This window comes from Lemur catta, chromosome 9 (genome assembly GCF_020740605.2).
Source record: "Lemur catta isolate mLemCat1 chromosome 9, mLemCat1.pri, whole genome shotgun sequence".
NCBI lineage: Eukaryota > Metazoa > Chordata > Mammalia > Primates > Lemuridae > Lemur > Lemur catta.
Genome location: NC_059136.1, coordinates 59,952,711 through 59,974,904, shown reverse-complemented (window position 1 = coordinate 59,974,904; position 22,194 = coordinate 59,952,711). Strand labels below are relative to the sequence as shown.

General features: G+C 40.7%; 1 protein-coding gene across 1 annotated transcript in view; it reads left to right on the top strand.

The window, feature by feature from the left end:
- LAPTM4B (lysosomal protein transmembrane 4 beta) overlaps nt 1-21,484 on the top strand; it is a 58,856-nt gene extending 37,372 nt beyond the window's left edge. Inside the window, exons 6-7 of the mRNA XM_045560722.1 lie at nt 2,700-2,795; nt 20,285-21,484. Coding sequence (XP_045416678.1) covers nt 2,700-2,795; nt 20,285-20,362 — 174 coding nt within the window. The 3' untranslated portion in view covers nt 20,363-21,484. The remainder of the gene's footprint in view (nt 1-2,699; nt 2,796-20,284) is intronic.
- The last annotated feature ends 710 nt before the right edge of the window (nt 21,485-22,194 follow it).

Genomic DNA, 22,194 nt, shown 5'->3' with positions numbered 1-22,194 from the left:
CGTGCCAGTGGTGGCCTAAGACAACTTTCAGTGGCATTCCTTCAGACGTTGTGCTGCCTTTCCACTGATAGTCCATAAGCAACTTGAGTGCAGGGTTGGGGGTCTTACTCTTTGAATCCTCCAGAGACGAATGCACAAAAGCATTCAACAAATCTGAATTTTTTTAAAAAAAATTGACTTTCAGCCTCAACTGACAAAATTAATTCAGATTAAAATTATATACACATAAAACATAAGAATTGAAAACTTAAGTTTTGTGTAAATTAAAAAGTGCATATCAACATCAAATAATTCATTTTACCACATACCAGAGGGATAAAGAGGCTGACATTTATAAATAAATTTTTCTTTTCTCCCCTTTCCTTTCCTTTCCTGTCCTGTCCTGTCCTGTCCTTTCCTTTCCTTTCCTGTCCTTTCCTGTCCTGTCCTGTCCTGTCAGGGTCTCACTGTGTCTCCTAGGCTGGAATGCAGTGGTGCGATCCCAGCTCACTGCAGCCTTGAACTCCTGGGCTCAAGCAGTCCTTCCACCTCAAGTTCTTGAATTGTGATTAGTCTTCTTACGTAGCACATGACTAATATGCGTAAGCATCCCTTTTCCATTTGTACTGAAATTCTTACAGAAGTGTACATCTTGCCCTCACCCCCATGAAGAAGTGGTAGCATTGCTGACTAAACTGAACGTTCGAGTAAATGAGTATATTGTGTACTTTGTTATTTAAAAAAAAAAAAAAAAGCTGGTTGGTCTGAGTGCAGTGGTGTTTACAACTAATTGATCACAACCAGCTACAGATTCCTTTGCTCCCTCTCCATTCCCACTGCCTCACTTGACCAGAGTAAAAAAACCCTTTCCATCTTTTTCTTTCTCATTGTCGATCCGTGGTTTCAAATTATTGCCGTTTGTGAAATACATTTTCATCTTAACATCATAATAATTAAATACAAGAAATAATCACCATCAATTATGAATGCATGTTAAAGACTAGTTCTGAGTATACAACAGAATATTTTACACCCTTTGTCCATAAATGTCTTCATTTTTATAAAACAAACTTACTGAGATATAATTCACGTCATAAAATTCACCCATTTAAAAGGTACAAGCCAGTGGTTTTTAGTGTCTTCACAGATTTGTGTGATCATTGCTCTGGTTGCACAATCTAATATTAGAACATTTTTGTCACTTGCCATTCACTCTCATCCCCTCCCTACTCCCGGCAGTCACTAATCTGTTTTCTGTGTCTATAGATTGTCTATTTTGGACGTTTCATATAAATACAGTCATATAATATGTGATCCTTTGTGACTGGCTTCTTTCACTTAGCATAATATTTATAAGGTTCATCCGTGTTGTACCATGGAGCAGAGTTCCTTCCTTTTTATTGCTGAGTAAAAACTCCATTCTGTGAATAATATCACATTTTGTTTATCAGTTCATCAGTTGATGGACATTGGGTTGCTTCTTCTTTTTGTCTCTTATAAATAATGCTGCTGTGGCTGGGTGCGGTGGCTCACGCCTGTAATCCTAGCACTCTGGGAGGCCGAGGCGGGTGGATCGCTCGAGGTCAGGAGTTTGAGACCAGCCTGAGCAAGAGCGAGACCCCGTCTCTACTAAAAAAATAGAAAGAAATTATCTGGCCAACTAAAATAAATATAGCAAAAATTAGCCGGGCATGGTGGCGCATGCCTGTAGTCCCAGCTACTCGGGAGGCTGAGGCAGTAGGATTGCTCAAGCCCAGGAGTTTGAGGTTGCTGTGAGCTAGGCTGACGCCACGGCACTCACTCTAGCCCGGGCAACACAGCGAGACGCTGTCTCAAAAAAAAAAAAAAATGCTGCTGTGAACATTTTCATGCAAGATTTTGTGTGGGTGTGTATTTTTATTTTCTTGGGTATATATCTAGGAGTGGAATTGCTGAGTTATATGGTAACCCTTGTTTAGCCCTTTGAGCAGCATTTTACATTCTTACCAGGAATGTATTTCTGGATTTCAGCAGTCCAGTGTCTGCATATGTTTAAACCTCTTCTAATCAAAGAATTTTAAAGCTAGAAAGGGACTTTGAAGTCATTTAGTTCCAATTCGATTACACGTGATTGGAATGAAAGTGCAAAGAGTTCTTAGCTTAAACAGCTCCCGTGAACTCATGTTTTATTTATAGCATGTCTTTATTATGGACATTAATTTTAAGTATCTTCATTGGATATTTCATTAAGAAAATGGAAATGTTTTAGTGAATTTTATTGACTGTGAAGTAAATTTATATGCTATGAGCCTTTTTAAAAGAATTGACTTGTGTAATAAAATCACAGATAATCACAGAATAAAAATTCCCAAAGAAATAGTTAAAATGTGGTGATAAATGGGTTAATAAATTTTATCTGTGCATTTGGGGGCAGTAAATGTTAGTGGTGATTGTTCTTCCCACCTTTTCTTAGAAATTTCTTATTCTACTCTCAGCCCCTCCCCTTGCCTCCCCCCTCCCAAACCCGTGTGATATAGGATATGGCTCCATTGCCACACTTTGCCAGAAGGTTACTGTACCCAACATTAGTAATTTTAAAGGCTTTTATTTTAGTAAAGTTAATGTGTGCATTTATAGCTTATATAAATAAAAGTTTTATAAGATAGCTTTATCTGTGTGGTATTTTAAATTGCACTTTGAAAATTAAAAATCTAATAATCATAATCATTACTCACTTCTAGGGTTACTTGATTAGCTGTGTTTGGAACTGCTACCGCTACATCAATGGCAGGAACTCTTCTGATGTCCTGGTTTATGTGACCAGCAATGATGCTACGGTAGGTGTGATTATCACTTAAGGTGGAGATCTCCCCAAGACTCTGCTATGTGATGGCTTCTAAATGTTGTAGTGTTCACTCCATCTTTATTGTCATTGAAGCATACTCATGAGCTGCTTAGTCATCAAAGGATTCATAGTTAAATGAGACATATTTTGTTTTCCTTACAGCATGTTAAAATCTAGGTGGTGCTACTCTGGTTTATTCTTAAAAATATTACAGGTAGGTAATATATGTACCCTACCCACATTTATGTATCTTAAACCTGAATTATTAAACTATGGAATATGATTGTAGATACTGATTCTGCATAGTATGACTATACTATCTTATTTTACATGTGGAAGTAAACTAAGAAGTGTGATTTTATAGGTTGATAAATAAGAATGGCAGAAGTTACTATATCTTTATAACTTGCCCCTTGCCTTGTGTATGAAAGCTTTAGTAAGAGAATTTAGATGATCTCTATTCTGCTACTAGTTGTTCATATGTAAAAATTATAAACCTATCAGATAAGATTTTTGGGAAACGTCTCTTCACTGGAAGAGTCCATGAAAACATTTGTTCTTCATGTAAATTGTCTTGAAACTGCCTGGCTTGAGGTAAGATAAAAGTGTAAGTCCTCTAGGTATTTTCCAGATTGAAATATTTTATTTATTATATTTCAAAATATTAAGGGGCCTCTAGGTATTAAACTTTCTGTGTCTCCACCATCTTTGTATTCAGCGCAGTGTCTGATGAAATGCTTGGTGCCAGTAAGTGCTTGATGAGTGGTTCGTGGCAAGGGTGGGGATGCATGACAGGAACGTGTGGGGAGGGACAGGAGGAATGGGTCAAAATGGATAGAGTTGGACGGGACAGGACGGGACGGGATAGAATGGCCTGGATAGCTGACAGGACACGTAAATAGTAGGTCAGATCTAAACTAGAACAAGTTTTGTGCTTTGTTTTTAAAATTCTCATGACTTGCTCACTCTGAGCTTACTGAAATAATTTAACTATCCCTTACTTTACTTTCTTGGGTAGAAAATGGGAATAAACCATTTTCATGCTGTATGCTAATAACTATATGGATGTAAGTGAGTATTACTGAGAACTTTGTGGGGATATCTAAAGCATGTTACACATAAATATTAGTAGTTTTCCGAAGTGTTCGCCAAACATCCCTTGGGTCGAATCAAATGCATGTGAGCGTGAGCAGTGGTTTAAGAACAGACTCTGCTGTGATCAGATACACAAAACTCGGCATACCCAGCTGCTGAGGAGGCCCTTTTTGGGGGCCTGCAGAATCCTATGCACTGATTACAGTAAATACATGTTTTACTCAACCCTTTAAAGAATTTGTCTTGGGTCAGTAAGTCTCTTTAAAGAAATAACTATTCAAAATTACTGTAATTACTGGCTTAAGAATTTTTTTCCTTCTAAGTCATTTGGTATTTAGTTACCTATAAGTTTTCTTTTTTTTTTTCCTGTCTTTTCCCCCCCTGGCTTTTCTTTTAAAAACAAAACAAAAAAACCTCAGTACAATTATTGTCTTGCTGAACTAGTGAAAGATCTGTGAGCAGAGTTTGAGATTTTTGAGGAACCAATAAAGTTAAACAAGATATATAAGATATATTAGAACCTCATCCTAGATTTTCTGGTATACAGAGCTTATAAAATTATTATTTTTTAGAAGTATTTCAGACAAGATAATGCCCATGTTGCATGTCCTTGTTTTGATATACTTTTGGTTATTTTTTTCAGTAGAAGTTTTGTGGAAATTAGGGTGCCCAGAGACTTTAAGAACCGTAAGTCTTTAAAATGCATTCTACTAGCTTTTTAGAAAAACCTTTTAGTTTTCCCCTTTGAAAGAGAGAAAATATTAAAAGATATGGAATAATAAGTTTTATGTAGGCTTACTTATAAAATTATAAAAATTAGTTGTACTTTTTAACTGGACATTCCCTGCTCTTCTAACAATATGCCTCTTTTTTTCAGAAAGGCTTCCAACTGGACAGTTGTGTGTAGTAGCTATTAATAGAATTTGGGGCCATGGCCTCTGGCCAACTGTGATTGTTGTGTGTTGACACCAGGTGCTAAGGAATTGTTTGATGGTGGTTATTGGTTGTTATTCTCTGTCATTTTGTATTGTCTTGCCATTTTTAAGATGAGGAATCTGAGTTGCTTAGGTTATTATTTTCTTCAATTTCCCAGTAAAGCATTTTTTTCCTTCTGTTTTTAAAGAATTATATTCCTGGAAAAAGGAGGATTTATCTTTTCTTATAACTCTGTTGTATTGGTAGTCCAATCTGAAAGATTGGAATGATCACCACCTGAAGACTCTGCTTTCTGACAGTATTTTTTAAAATATTTTTTAAAAAGATAATGATATTATGGTTACTTTTGTTTTTAAACGGGACTTATTAGACCTCCAAAAATAATAATTAACTTAATATCATGAAATAGTAAGTGCTCAGGTTTCCATTTGTCTCCTAAATGTCCTAGTTTTCTAGCAGTTTATTTGAAACACAGGGTCTTGGGTCAATATGTAGTTTAAGTCTCTATAATTTTCTGTTGAAGAAATTAGTTTGTCCCCCACTCTAGATTTTTCTGATTACATACCTCTAATGTAGTCCTCTGTATTTCCTGGAAATTAGTAGTTGGATCTGGAGGCTTTCCATATTAAGGATTTTTTGTTTTTTGTTATTTTTTTGCAGGACTGTTTCATAGGTGATAATTTGTTCTTCCACCAAGAAGCAGAAAATGTCTGGTTGACCATCTTTTTGGAATACCGGCAACCATTGATCTTAATGGCTAGATTCATTTATTCATTAGGATTATGATATAACATTCTATCATTCCTATTTCATTTATTAGCTAGAACGTTTCTATAAAGAAATATGTTCCCTCTTGTACTATTTGTCTACCCATTGGTATGACGTGGAAAAATATCCTTGCTTTTGTTCTTATTTATTTATTTATTTATTTATGAGACAGTGTCTCACTTTGTTGCCCAGGCTAGAGTGCCATGGCGTCAGCCTAGCTCACAGCAACCTCAAACTCCTGGGCTCAAGTGATCCTCCTGTCTCAGCCTCCCGATTAGCTGGGACTACAGACATGCACCACCACGTCCGGCTAATTTTTCTATATATATTTTTAGATGTCCATATAATTTCTTTCTATTTTTAGTAGAGACAGGGTCTCGCTCTTGCTTGGGCTGGTCTCGAACTTCTGAGCTCAAATGATCCACCCGCCTCGGCCTCCCAGAGTGCTAGGATTACAGGAGTGAGCCGCCACAAGTTTTTTATTTTTTATGTATCAGTTTTCAAAATGAATTGATCTATCCATTATTCTCTATTTATGACCAATAAGGTTTTTTTTTTCTGAGGCAGAGTCTCACTCTGTTCCCCAGGCTAGAGTGCCGTGGCGGCAGCCTAGCTCACAGCAACCTCAAACTCCTGGGCTACAGTGATCCTCCTGCATAAGCCTCCCAAGTAGTTGGGACTACAGGAGTGCACCAGTATGCCTGGCTGATTTTTTTTTCTGTTTTTGGTACAGACAGGCTCTTGCTCTTGCTCAGGCTAGTCTCAGAACTCCTGGCCTCCCAGAGTGCTAGGATTACAGGCATGAGCTACCATGCCAGGCTGTTTTTGTTTTGTTTAAAGATTATTTTGATTGAGAACTAAAAGAGTTAAAGTTAGCATTCTAACTTAAGAAAACAAAATTACTGAGGCCTACCTCTGAGACCCTAAATGGGGGTTGGAATAATCTAGTTCTGTCATTTTCCCTGGTCTTCATAGCTATATTAAGAACCTAATCTAGGCTGGGAGCGGTGTCTCACGCCTGTAATCCTCCTCTCTGGGAGGCCAAGGCGGGAGGATCGTTCGAGGTCAGGAGTTCGAGACCAGCCTGAGCAAGAGCGAGACCCTGTCTCTACTAAAAACAGAAAGAAATTAGCCGGACAACTAAAAATATATATAGAAAAAATTAGCCAGGCATGGTGGCACATGCCTGACTCAGGAAGCTGAGGCAGGAGGATCGCTTGAGCCCAGGAGTTTGAGGTTGCTGTGAGCTAGGCTGACGCCATGGCACTCTAGCCAGGGTGACAGAGAGAGACTCTGTCTCAAAAAGAAAAAAAGAACCTCATCTCGTGTAGATGTATGTTCCTCTTTTGTTCATATTTTTATTGGGAATCCACATTTACGTAACATGTTGTGCCTGGCTTTCACTTCCTATCAAACATTAGGCCAGATGGCTTTTCTCCCAGGCTGAATAGTCTCTGGTTGACCTCTGTGGCGAGATACTGGAGGTCTTATTGGTAAAAAATAAATGTGCTTTTTTCCCCTTCTCTAAGACAGCACCCATATTATTTGTCCAAATAAGTACTTTCCCAAATTATGCTCAGAGAGAGGATAGAAGAGACTTATTAGATATTGGAGATCATTCCCTGGCTTAATTTCTCTTCCAGTTTCCCAACTAAACCAAACCAAAACCTTTGAAAGGAATGCCTGGGACAGAGGGTCACAAACTCTTCTCTGTGTACAATGCCGAAGGGTCTTAGTGATTTTTTTTTTTTTTTGGTAGTACCCTTAGGCTATGAAGATAAATACACAACTGTTCATTTTATTAAATAGTCATGTGCAAATGACTTAATAGTAGTGGCTGGTGTAGTATCTAACATGGAGTGTTCCTTGAAGCTTTAAAATATCCTGAGCTGCCCCTGGAGTCACTGCAGTTCCCCAGGGCCCAGCACACTGTTGGGTGCCTTACGGAGAGGCGCCCTTCATTTTAGGACAGGGTTGTAGAAATCACATAGTCGATGCATACTATGTAATGTCACCTTCTCTCCCTACTGCTATCAAAATTTGGCCATAAGAGGAAAAATGTTAAAATACTAACCAATACTAACCATGTATATTATGGAAATAGACTTCTTTCAAATTAAACTTTATACAAATTGAGCTTTTAAAAACTTTTAATATATGCTGCCTTGTTTTGCTAATACTAATAAAGACTTGAGTCATGCATTCTGGGGTTTTTTTTGTTTGTTTTATTTTTTTTAAATAGAGTCTTTCTCTGTCACCCCGGCTAGAGTACCGTGGTGTCAGCCTAGCTCACAGCAACCTTGAACTCCTGGGCTCACCAGTCCTCCTGCCTCAGTCTCCTGAGTAGCTGGGAATAAGACTCACACCATCATGCCCAGCTAATTTTTCTATTTATTAATAGAAACAGAATCTCACTCTCGCTCAGGCTGGTCTTGAAGTCCTGGCCTGCAGCGATCCTCCTGCCTCGGCCTCCCAGAGTGCTAGGATTGCAGAGTGCCACCTGTAATGGCACCTTGCCTGGCCTCATGCATTCTGTTAAATCTAGATGTAGGGAACCTGATTCCTTTGGAATTGAGGCACTTTAAAAGCAGATTGATATTTAACCAAAACGTTGTCTGAAATTCTGATTCCAGATAAAAGAATCATAGTCATGGGTAATGTAGAAAAATTCCTAACTATTTATGGATAAACAGGAAAATTTTAAACTTCCTAGAGTCTATTATGCCATGTAGGTCTTAATCTAGACTAACATTCTATGCAAAAAATATTTTGCTATGTGGGGCCTTCTTTTGAAAGCCACAGTTAAGAAAAAGGTCAGTGACCCATGTGAAGGCCACATCGTCTCCCTAGCAGCCATTTCCCAATAGGTTCTCTTTGACGTTCTAGAGATTAAGGCTGACCTTAGGCTCTCAAAAAGCCACAAAACAAGTTATTTGTTGACTAGTAGAGGGTGGGGGTGGGGTGCAATTTAGTAGTGGTCAAATTGACTTTCAGAAATGGTGTATAAAGTATTCTACTGGTTTTTTTTCACCACTACTTAAAAAAATCTGGTGGTTCATTACTTCTTAGTCTAGGTTGGATGTGGTTAGAATAGAAACAAACTCTTGTCCGGGTAACATGACTTCTGTTTATATTTCCCCAATATAGAGAGACAAAGGGAAAGGAATGAGCTAAATTGATAGCAGGAGAGAGATTTAGACTTCAAAAGTTACTTCATACCCGAGTACCTACTGTTACCAAGGTGAACACACGGTTTTCATCTTGGCAGATTCCTCAAAAAAGTCATAACTAACTTTCTGAAACGGTTTGAGAAAGGCTTTGCCTAAAAGGTAGTCACTAATCTGGCCCTTCTTTTAAGATCTCTCCCAGTCCTGTACATACTAGATTCCTGTACATTAAAAAAACCTCACAGATGAAACAGCTTTCTCCACTGTCACATGCCTAGATGAACCAGAGGGTCCTCACACAGGGGAGGAGAAGATTCCCCAAGAATTGGACTAGAAGAGTTCCATTACTAGAGGTTTTGAAACTCTAGACTATGAACGTTGGCTTTGAAGCTTCTATTAAGTTCTGTAATATAAAAGGGAGATCTTGTTGTATGTCAATTTTACGTATCATTTTTCACTTATAATTTACTATTATGTACTCTGATACCTTTCAGCCTTTTTTTTTCTTTTAATTTTAAAAGACTAAGACAAATGTAAGAAGCTGATGTAGACTTGGTAAAGTCCCAAATAAGCTGAGGGCATCTAGAAGACTTTCTGAGGGGCTGTGAGGAGCAGTGTCGGCAAAGGTCTGGCCTGGGGCGGGGTGAAGGGGGTGACTGGAGAGAGCTGTACGAGGCGGAAGTGATAGTTGGTCACTGAGAGGAGATGGGGTGACGTGATTCTCCAGGATCTCTCTTGTGTTAGACTGCAACTCACAACACAAAATCGACCTTACTTGCAGGATAGGGTGACACCTTGAACATCATCTGGCCCAGCCACCTTTTGATGGCCTCACCTCCCTGACATCTGTACCCCTGCCAAGGACTGAGTGACTGCAGTGATGGTCCACTCTCCTCCGCATTGATCGTACCTCCTGTAGTGTGTGTGTTGTGGGTTTCTCCCCAAATGCTGTGTAATGGTTGCCTCCCTCCAGGCTCTGTGCTGAGTGTGCTACATAGATTGACTCAGTAAGTCTCCTCTCAATCCCTGTGTTACAAAGTAGGCAATTGAGGCACCAGGTGGGTGACTTTGAGATCACAGCTGGTGTGTAGCAGGAGGGGGATTACAACCTCAGCAGCCTGAGCCCTCTTCTCCAGTCTCTTCTGAGCCCTCACCTCCAGGACTGTCGTACGACTGGACTGCAGCTGGGGCCATGTGTTCTCATCACCAGTGCTTGGCTGTATGTGACCAGGATAAGGAGTGACGCAGGTGGACACTTGTCCATTTAGGCAGCTCTTCTTGAGTACAGTCACAAACTTTAAAAGCCGTGAGACTTTTGGTTTTGTTTGTTTGCTAGTTTGTGCTTAAAATCACCATGGAAAGGAGGCATGGATGACTTAGAGGAAAGAGGTGGAAGAAAAGGAAAGGTTAAAAGTAAACCTTGTAACCCCACAGACAGCCTCCTTATCTAAAATTGTGCCGAATAGTCCTGCTTGCTACACCCCAGCCCCTGCATTTTTCCTGATATTGTCATACATGTACACGGCCTGAGATGTACTTGTCTGTTGGTTCTAACATAAAAGCATCTTGGGTGAGATTGGACTAGATGTCCCTGAGATTTCCCCTGAAAGCTTTGCCTTGATGTTCATGTAGGTTCTGAGGTTTAGGCTGATAAAGTGTGATATTAACTTTGCTCGTATTTCTTTCCTTCTGCATAATGTTCTTCCATTAATAAAATGCGTTTTTTAATGTCCTATTTTCTCGGTACTTAAATATCTAATATTTATCTAAATATTATAAATATTTAAACATGCAAACCACTTTAACTTTCAGTTTGTGTTGGTCTGTTATTCTTGTATTTTGTTCCTAAATGTTTTCTGCTGGAAATTATCTCTGACCCATATAACTTTGAACCATTTTACTTTTAATATACACACAGAACTACTTGTTTAATAACACACCAGTCTGTATTGATTTTACTATAGGGACAAATGAGGCATTTAATTTTATTTTTTTACATTCTAGGAATGGTTTCTGGGAATGTGCCTTAAGAAAATAATAAAAAATGTATAAGATGTTCATCCAGCATTGTTTTTAACAGCAAAAGTGTCTGGTCTAATTGTCTAATAATTGGAGAGTGGTTTGGGCATACCCACTTAATAAAATGCCTTTATTTCCATAAAAGTTACTGTGAGTAGTGTAACAGCAGAAGAAAGGCTTGTGGTATTTTAAAAAGCAGATTGAAATATTTGTGGTGACAGCTATGAAGAAAGCAAGCTTGTAGACAAAGATTAGATTGTAATAGAAAGTTAAACAGTTGATTTGTTGAGCAGTAGAAAGAGGAGATGTTTCTCCCTTTCCATTAATGCAATGGGTGGGTAGGCAGGGGCGGGTATGGGAAAGAGGAAGTGGATAAAACAGGTTTGGGAAAGGGGAAGTGGGTGAAATGGCAGTCTGAGGTCTGACGTTCTGAGCTGTCCTTGCAGCTCCTCTTTTCTAGCCTAAGTCCCGTGGCCCCAGCCGAGTGGGTATTGGAGCCCCTTGCCATGGTGTGTCGTCATGAAGGAGATGTGTACAGTAGGTGGCGTAGCAGGTTCAGGCTTGGGGGACATGTTACCATGGTGATAGCTCACTGCTAGGTCCTGCTATTTTCTCAGTACTTAAATATCTAATACTTACCTAAGTATTATAAATATTGAACACACAGAACCATTTTAATTTTCAATTTGTGCTGGTATATATTATTTTGGTATTTTCTTCCTAAATATTTCACCAGTGAGAAGTTTTAGACCCAATTTGAAAGATTTGAGGTATGAATTCTATATGATGAATATAATCTGTCAAAGAATTTGGATAGCTTCTCTGCTGAGAATTCAGGGAAGTAATGGGTTCTTCCTATAATGTCAGGTGAGGATAACTTACAGCTGTTTTGCAGTGAATTGAGTATAAGATCAACTTCTATCTTATTTGCCTTTGGCAACGATTCCTTAGTATAGGTGGGGGGAAAGCATCTCATTAGAGTTTCCCTAAATTTCTACCCCCCCCCATATTAGATTCATTGAATACTGAGTGCCATCAGTTGTAAATAGCACTGTTATCTTGTTGTAAGATGCTATCAATTATAAGGCATAGCCTAAATCCAGAGATGTTAAAATGTACAAAAATGTGTACCTGGTTGGGGAATATATATAAAAAATATATATATAGCACGTGTGTGTGTTTACCTACAGTACATATTAAAGGTAGGGGCATTCAAAAAGTTTGAGAACAATTATTTTAGATGTCTTAAAGATAAGCCCAGACTTTATATTTTTGATGATTCTATCCCAAATTCCCAAATGGTTATTTCAGTTAATCATGGAGATTCGTGATACAGCCATCTCCCCTTTCCTGTTTGGCCTGAGTAAAGGAAGCTCACATCTGATTTTTTTTTTTTTTGAGACAGGGTCTCGCTGTGTTGCCCGGGCTAGAGTGAGTGCCATGGCGTCAGCCTAGCTCACAGCAACCTCAAATTCCTGGGCTTAAGCGATCCTACTGCCTCAGCCTCCCCAGTAGCTGGGACTACAGGCATGCGCCACCATGCCCGGCTAATTTTTTCTATATATATATTTTAGTTGGCCAGGTAATTTCTTTCTATTTTTAGTAGAGACGGGGTCTCACTCTTGCTCAGGCTGGTCTCAGAACTCCTGACCTCGAGCAATCCACCCACCTCGGCCTCCCAGAGTGCTAGGATTACAGGCGTGAGCCACCGCGCCCGGCCGGAAGCTCACATCTAAATAGGCAAATGTGTTATGACCAATTTAAGACAAACATTTAGTGTAAACATTGCATGTTTTAAACAAGATGTATTATAGGCGATTAGGGATGTAGCCAACGGTGAAAAAGAGAAAACAAATAATTTGGCTACTTGGGATTAATTTAAATGGACCTTTGGAAGGTTTAAGTGCCTCTAAATAATGAGATTGTTTGGAGGGTTGTGTACTTTCTCATTTTACATTGTCATGTTTTCCAAGATCAGAATTCAGGGTAGTGCTTAGTTTAGGCAAAGTCAGACCTTTTCTGTGAAGGGCCAGTTAGTAAGTACCTCAGGCTTTATGGGTTATAATGATCTTTGTCATAACCACTCAGTTCTGCTATTGAAGCTCAAAAACAGCTGTAGAGGTATGGAAATGAATGAGTGTGGCCATGTCCTGATAAAATGGCATTTATGGATGCTGAAATTTGAATTTCATGTACCTTTCATATGTCTCAAAACATTTTTCTTTTTTTTTCTCCAATCATTAAATAATATAAAGAATCGTTCTAAGCTCTCAGGCCATACGAAAAATGGTGGCAGGTCCCTATTTGGCCTATGTATAATAATTTACTGACTCTGGCCTTAGTGGAAATTTAAGCAGAGTTTTCTAGGCAATTGTAGGACAACTATTTGAACTGTTCCAGAGAATTTAGCAGCCCCAGCTTTTGGCCTGGATGGATCTGAAATTTTTTTTTTTTTTAATTTCAGCATATTACTGGGATACGAATGTCTAGGTTACATATATTGCCTTGCCTCACCCAAGTCAGAGGGTAGATCTGAATTGAGCTTTCCCCTCCTGCAAGGGCGTTAGCAAACAGTGGCACCTAGTCTTTGGGCTTTTAATAAGGATTATCTTTTTCATGTGAAAGTTTTAATGCTCTCATATATATTATTCTGCCTACAGATTTATCAAACTTACATTTAATGTATGATAGTGGAAAATCAATAAAGGTGTCGTTTGCTTACAAAACAGCTGCTAGAGTCTTGAAAAACAGTATCTAAAGCTTTTATATACAGTATTACCCACTGGTTTTCATACAATGATCCATTCTATATAAACTACCATTTTAGTTTACTACCAGAAGAAAACTTATGTCTTTCTCCCCACAGTTCCCTTTTTTCCTATGTATATATAGAAATAAAAGCCTCACAATGCAATAAATTTCCATTTTGCCTTATTTATGGGTCATTTTAACACTCAGTTGTTGTACAGTGTTCTGATACTGGAACCCATTTCAGAGCCCAGGAAGTGTAGCTAACAGTGGGCTCATGCCCACAGACTTCACTGATTTTAACCGTGTTCTCACTACCCGAAAGTGCTGGAACCTAGTTGCCCTTGGAGTTTGGGGTATTTCTAGTTTCCGTTTCAGTGTGGAGGTTGGGTTACACAGGACTGGAGGACTTCTGTGAAAACGTGTCACCTCTGAGGTAATAGCATCCAACAGCACTCAACTCCCCGGTAGCTTTATTTAGTGTCTGTACTGCACGCGTCCAGTTCCTACCTCTGTTTCTCGTGTTGAAAGCCACCTATTTGGTGAGTTTGGCTTGATTTCTAGGCCTCTTCAGAGGCTCATAGGCAAACCCACGACTTGCCTGCCAACTGGGAAGCCCAAAAGAATGGGGTAGCTCTTTGCTTGCCCACCAGCCTCAGGCTGAAAGTTGCCCCTTGATGACTGACTTTCTCTTTCCTTCATGACTGCCATGATTATCTTTTCATTTCTAGAATGTTACTTTTAACACAGTCTTGCATGTACATACCTAAAAATCATGGTATTGAAGGGTTTGTTTTTTAATTGCCCTCTGCCATTTCCTCACCCATCTTCTACTTTTTCGCCCCAGCAGAAAACACTTTCAACTTCTTTTTTCTTTGAGATGATCTCTTGCTCTGTTGCCCGGGCTAGCTCATGGCAACCTCAAACTCTTGGGCTCAAGTGATACTCCTGCCTCAGCCTCCCAAGTATCTAGGACTACAGGCGTGTGCCACCATGCCCAGTTAACTTTTCTTTCTGTAGTTAGTTGTCCAGCTAATTTTTTCTATTTTTAGTAGAGATAGAGTCTCTTGCTCAGGCTGGTCTCGAACTCCTGACTTCAAGCGAGCCTCCTGCCTTGGCCTCCTATAGTGCTAGGATTACAGGCCTGAGCCACTACACACAGTCGCGTTCAACTCTTTTATTTGTTTCTTCTAGTATTTGCCTCCTTCTTTTAAAATAATATGTCTGCTTTGCTAACTGCCAAATGATCAACTGGAAAGATCTCTTGACTTCTTGTTGCTGAATAGGATTGAACTCTTATTCTCCTCCCCATATTCTTCCTTGCTTAATCCTCCTAATGTACTTATATTAAGTTTTTTGGTTGTATCATCAGTTAGTGTTTACTTTGACTCTGCGAATATGTGGATGTTGTTCAGTGCAGAGCACCGTAGTGTACTTTCCCTTTCTTGTACAACTCCTGCTTTTCCTGAGCTAACATTTGCTTTATTTTTTCAGCTGTCAAGTGTTTTTGTCCACCTTATACCTAGCCCCAGTTCTTCCTAGGTGGCTATCAGATGTGTCAATTGCCTATTAATATTATTTTCCAAATGTTTGACTCTACAAGATAGTGTGTCAGTTCTCTTTCTTTCCTGAGGCTTCTCCTGGCCCTGCTCGAGGGTGGACAAGGTGCCACACAGTTGTCATCTTGGGCCTTGATTTCATTGTAACCTTACCTCACCCTTGTTAGGATGTGGGCACCAGTGAACAGACTGTACCTCATACTGCCCCCCTCTATCCTAGATGCTAAGATCTCCAGGGATGGTTCTTTTGAGAATCAGACGACAGCTTTGGACACTTTTGCCTAAGAAAATAAACATACACAAAATTCGGCGTGCAATTTCAGGGTACTCAGATTCCTTGAGGATCCCCAGGAACCTGTGATCGTAATCAGTATATCTTTTAAAAGTTTGTGTTATATTTTTGCAAATGCCTGAAACAGTTGTGTAATTTATACACAGTACTTTTGGGTATTGTATATACTTGTAGAAACTGTAGAATTCCAAATAAGCTTTTAGTGATTTGACTCTAGTGTTACAGTAAAGTCCAATTCTAACCGTAGTACAGAAACATTTCCTATTTTTCCAACAAATAGTTCTTTCCTCTTGAACATTTTGTCATTTCGTATTATTTGATGAAGTGAATCAGTTTCCCAGATTCTAATGACTTACATATTTATGCCTGGTTGGAATCACTTTTATTCCAGGATGTTAGATTTTGCAACCTTTGACACTGATTTATTTCTCCCTCCAGCTGTTGTGTATGTTGTAGCTAAGAAGAATGAAGTTTCCTGTGGTGACACTCTGAGTCTTTGTTGAGTTGAATTGAAATGAACGATGAGCTTCTTTCCCACCAGCAGGCTGTCTCCTAGTGACAACCTCAGTGGAAGAGACATTATCTATAGATAGATGGTAATCTTCCTAATGAACAGATGCCTTCTGGGGTCATTAGCAAGAGGGATTTTTCTGTCCATGTGGAAGAGAATTCCACTGTCATCTAGTCACTCTGTAGCTGAGATCATGTTAAGACACACTCCATGGCTAACCATGGTGGTTCATACCTGTAATCCCAGCACTCTGGGAGGTCAAGGTGGGGGAGGATTGCTTGAGGTCAGGAGTTTGATTGAGACCAGCCTGAGGAAGAGCAAGACCCTGTCTCTACTAAAAATAGAAAAAATTAGCTGGGTGTCGTGGCACGCACCTGTAGTCCCGGCTACTCAGGAGGCTGAGGCAAGAGGATTGCCTGAGCCCAGGAGTCTGAGGTTGCTGTGAGCTAGGCTGTCGCCCCAGCACTCTAGCCTGGGCAAAAGAGCAAGACTCTGTCTCCAAAAAAAAAAAGACATACTCCAAGGGACTGTACTTAGATTAGAATTTGGTTGTATTGAATATTGCTTGAAGTAAAGCAGTCTGTGGTTGAGGTTTGTAACATATGAACTTGGGTTTATCTGCTCATTGAGTAGCTGCTGCTTGCCAGGACTTTAGAAGTGGGACACGACCTGTATTCTTGAAAGTTCTCAGAGATTATTTTTTGGTCATTTGTAGTGAATAGTTAGATTTTTTTTTTATTAAAACAATAAAAACTAGGTTTAACTAAACCACTTTCTAAAAATGTCAAAATAATCGAGTTTCGCCAATTTTGTTGTATGTCATCTTACTGGGCATATTCTATATTAATCATATTTCCAAGTAAGTCACTGGTCCTTGTAGAAAAGGAAAATAGCAAGTGTTTTCACTCAGTGTTAACAGATTACAGTAGAAACAGGGCGCAGCAGTCCTTCCTTTGCAACCGTTCCGTTGTCATCAGTAATACAACATCATTTAGATAAAAAGATGATGCTGTCCCTTCAAGAATTTAATACCATTTCCATGTGTAGAATTTTGAAAGTAGTCCAATAGTACGAGGCATCATGTGAAGAATATTCTACTGTCAGCATTAAGTATGTGGCCATGGAAATCTGAAAATCATAGTGGGTGTTGGAAACTTCAGTGAAAGTAGAAATTCTTCACCTTGGCACCTTTGGATCAAGGGTTGAAGGTGGTAGAATATTTGAGAGAAAATGCTATCAAGATGTTAAAATACTGATTTAAAATGGAACTTTAAAACAAGTTCAAGACGAATAACGAGACATAGTGACAGACTGCCAAATTTAATGTGAAAGTTTTATTTTGACAAAGATCTGATTTATAGCATCTTTTTTTTTCCTTTTTAAGAAAATTTTGTGTTTATTCTTTGAACATTTTGGAGAATTTGGTTTGAGTGTTGCGTTTTGTCAGGTAAACAAAGTTGGATGTGATGGCTGATTTTACTTCTTCATAAGTAGCTCTACTGTGTTTTAGGATAATTTCTCTGAAGATGATGGTAGACATGAATGAGTTCATTATGAGGTGGTGGAGCTTCATGCTGAAGCTTGATCATACATACTAAATTTAATAGCTCTGGTGCTGATCACAGGCGTTGCCACTTTAAGTTACTGTGTCTAATGTGTGTGTACACGCACACATCGCACGCTGGACACTCGGTCCTAAAGTCAAACTTGGAGATGCAGAGAGGAGAGCCCCGGAGGCCTGGGAGGCTCTCTTCATCCTCCGAGCTTTGCTCGTCTTTCCAACTTCATCTCCACAATATTCTCCCAGGAATATTCACCATAGCACACTCCTTGCAGCTCCAGAAAGTGCTCTGCATCATGCTTCCTTCTTACCTCTCCATCTGGAATGTCGTCCTCTACTCCACACCTGACCACCTCCTGTCATGCTCCCAAGAGGCCTTTCTCAACTCCCCAGCCTGAATTGGTGTCCCTGTCTGACCTTCATTGACATCTTATCTACACCCGCACGTTGGTCATGCCAGCTTTTACCGATTTTACCCACCTGCCTTCCAGTAGACTGTCAGGCTCTCAGGCTCCTGTTGCTGTTACTGAGTGCCCTGTGCATGTAGGCGCCCGGCGAGTGTTGGTTTGTTGGACGTGAGAGTGGAAGACATCATTTTGTGGGGAGAACATGGAGGGCTTCCTTGCCTCGGATTGGCTTCCTGTACTGAGTGTATCTTGGGTACTCCATTCCCTTTCCACATGGGCAGCCGCTGAACATTTGCCCCAGGCACTGGTACTTTGGGTAATGCCTGGAGTATAAAGGATTTAGGACACAGGCACAGTGTCACTACCTCTTTCGGGAGTGAGGCCATGAAGCTGACAGGCACGGCTGTGGTCTTGCCATTGCCTGTGTGTTGCTGTGCGGTTATCCGTCTACTGCTTCATGGCTGCAGTCTCCCTCAGCCTTGCCGGGCCTGGTCCTTGTTTGTCCTTTACCACTGGACCCTGGTACGCAATGTCTATAGAGTGTGCTGGAGGAGAAGGGGGTTTGTTCTTCCTGGTCCCTGTGTGTGCTGCAGAGTATTTAGATCTTGTTGGCAGTGCCCCCCAGGCCCAGATGGGAGGTGGGGACAGCAGGGCAGCATGTCCTCAGGACAGGCTTGTCCAGCAGACACCCACCTCTCAGGCAGCTTCCAGGGCGAGTGGAACTGCTTCCAGTAGCAGGTCAGCGGCAGCCCCGCAGGTGGTTCTTTACACACTAGCCACCACCTGGCTCAACCCAGACAACTTCTCCACTGTTCGGTGGGTTTCAACCACGCCCTCTCCAATAGTGTCTCATCCCAACCTTGTGGAAGGGGTCTCTTTCCATGCTTATTCCTACCGTAGATACCCACCCTCAACATGAGAGTACATTAGAGCTCCCTTTCCCCCATTAGTCAATTCCCCTTTCTGTAATCCCCTGTTAATAATGATTTATTAAACTGTATTTAAATTACTGTGTCCTGATTAGACCCTAACCAGTACAGTGCCCTCTCTCTAGGTGGGCAGCTCCACTTCCCCACCGAATGAACCATAGAGGTTCTTCGGGGGCAGCCTAAATGGCCCCTCGGTCATTTTCTCCAGAGATACCCAAGTTCCTGCTATTAAATAGGCACTGGGCCCCACCCTTGGAGCAAGCACGACAGGGCTTCAGCCCTTCAGGAGCTCCAAGACTGGAAGAAGACAAGTGGCAGTTAGAGAAAAGGGTGTGTGTCTGTGTGAGGTTGGTAGAGTGGAGTGTGATAAAAACTTAGAAACTTAAGACAATTTTAGTGCCATCCCTCCAGGAGCCAAAGGGACCAACACATGGAAATTCGTGAAATTGAGGTATACCACTTTAAGACTAAATGATGTCCGTAACAGAAAACATAAAAAAGTGTGGTTTTGTCTATGAATGTATTTTCTTTTTCCACATATCACTTGAAGTATGACAGATTCAGAACAGAGACACAATGTCACTGCCTCTTTTCTGGAATGAAGGCCGTGAACCTGACAGACACGGTTCTGGCCTGTCGCCATCACCCTGAGGTTTTATTTCGTCTTCTCATCTCTGAACTCCTAAAGGGGCAGGAACTGTCTTTTATCTTAATTATCTTGTACCCACAATGCCTTCCACATAGTAGGTGCATAATAAATGTTAGTTAATGAATGAAAGGTAATTGAGTTGACATTCTGTGTTTTTTCTACTCCAAGAAAGCAGAAATCAGCCAATGTTTTCTTCTGTTAATTGATCATAAACAACTACAAATAATTGTTTTTGTATTTGAATTGTAAAGAAGGAGGTTATCAATCAATTTAGTGCTTGTTCTTGTTTGTTCCTCTCCCACCATTTTCAAATAATAGCTACCATGTCAGGTGTGCGCCACACAGAGTGGTAGGTATTTTGTAGCCCTCTAATTCTCAGATGTGGGAACTGAGGTTAAGTGACTTATCCAGGGCTATGCTGACAAAATGTGGCTGAGCCAGACTCTAAGTCCAAGTTGATGCCCAAATCCCTGTGTTTTCCGCGGCAGTACTCGGGGCTCGCCGTGAGCGGTCCCTGAAGGCAGTCAGGTGCCCTCTTTGTGGGGACACTGGTGCACACTCACCCGGGAGGCTGTTCCTCTTCAGGGCTCCACCCTCTCCTTGCTCCTAGAGACACAGCCCTCCAGGCGCATGTGGACAGAGTTAGGAAGACTCAGAGAGGACTGAAGGTCTCTTCATTTGCTTCTGTAAGGAGTGAAAAAGTCTCTCATGGAAGTGTATGCATCTTGCTGGAAAATTGAACTTGGTGTAAGTTATGGAAGGCATTTAATTGAAAGTGAAATCTCAGGGGAACACACGTCCACTTTTAAACACTAACTCGTTTTCCTTTTTTCTTCTCAGGTGCTGTTACCTCCGTACGATGACGCCACTGGGACTGGCGCTGCCAAGGAGCCACCGCCACCTTATGTGTCTGCCTGAGTCGGGGAGTGGAGGCCGGCCGCGAGCAGCAGCTCCACTTGTCAGCCGTCTGAGCAATAGTTCTGTTATTTCACTTTGAGATGAGCGCTCTGAACTTATTTGTTCCTGAAATGCTACATTTTAAAATTTAGATGTTAATTTGAAACCCCCTGTAGTTTTAAACATGGTTTAGCTGGAATACTGTGGTAGATTCGCTGTAGAATTCTTTGTCAGGGTGGGAGTGTAATGGGCTTCACTAGTCTTCCCTGGGCACTGGAACTTTCCTAGAATCGAGGTGGACCCTGAGGCAGAGAAGTCTGCTTTTGGACCTGCTGGGCCCCAAATTGGGCAGTGAGTCATACTTTTCTCTCTGTTCCCTCTTTCTCTTTTGAAAGTGTAAAATAAAATTAGTGCTTTTCTTAAACCATTCCAGTTTAAGAACAAGCCCTTATGAAAACAGGAATGTTAATTCTGTAATCATTGCTCTAATTAAGCTAATAGGAGTCCTTATATATGTGTTACAGAAATTTCCTTAATATCCTTTATGACTTAAATTCAATGACAATTTGCATTTGCCAGTCAAGGATTCTTCGTGGGCTGAATTAAGACCATTAGACAGTCCCAGGCAGCGAGAGCAATGACTGTGACTGTTCTTGGACATCTAGAGCCTGGGCCACGGGGCTGCCTGTCTCATCTGTGCTAGGGGGTGGGACTGCCTTTTTTTGGCACTGCAGGGGTCTGGTATTCCTTTTCTTCTGGTTTCCCGTCCGTGCCCAGGGCCCCTCTCACTAAGTGTTCTGCCTAGCCCAATTCGAGCAGGACATCCAGATTACTTTATCAAGTGGGGTTGGGATATATTTGATAAATATTTGCCTCAAATGAAAAAAGGTTTTCTCCTCTCCCTGCCAGGTCCATCTTGTTGCTTTGAACTTCCACGTATGCCTAGTCACCTTTTAAAATGTAAAACAGCTTTCAGAAAAAGGATTGCTTTCGTTGTATGCTCTTGACTACCTGAATTGCAAGGGAATTTTATATATTCATGTGTTCAAAAGTCAGCAACTCTTCTGTTGGTTCATTAGTGGATGTGCTGTAAATGATGCCTGTAGCAATTAAAGTGAGATTTGACCACATCTAAGAAGATAACCTTTAGACTCCGTGGTAATTGTGCCTAAGGACCCTTCCCACCCACCTACTTTCATGTAAACGGCGTTTTTGAAAAAAATATTTCAGTGCTGATAAGTCCCAGAGCCTCTTAGGCCAAGAGGAACAGGGGACAAACAGACCTGAGCCAGCCTCACCCCTCCGAGGCTCCACGTGCTCACCTGCGGTGCATGTGATTACTTCATGCCCATTGTGCGCTTTTAATGAGCAGTTAAGATTTTACTATGTTCTGAGGGAAAGTAAAAGAAGTATCGGGGGGATGGATTTTTATCTCTGAGAACCAACCTCAGCTATTCCTTTTGGTAGTTCCATTTCTCATCAGCATTCTTTATAAACCCAACCTAAGGAATTCTGTTCCTTGAAGCTTTATGTTCATAAGATTCACACAAAGTTAATCACATTATGGATTATTAGGAATGGTTTATCAGGTAAGTTTCACAATTCTTGTGTGATGGACATACGAAGTCACAGTTACTTGCCTGTGGCTCCCCATAATTTTCTAGCTCTTTGCCTAATGTGTTTTGCAGTATGAAAAATGGTACATGGTTAGATGGAGAGAAGTGCTGAGAGTCCAGGTAGGGTCCCTGGAGAGGAACCAAGACTGCTGCTCTTGCTCATGCAGAGCTCAAATAGCACCACAGACACTAGGGTGGCACTTCATCCTCAGAGATCCCATATGGTGCTGGTGATGC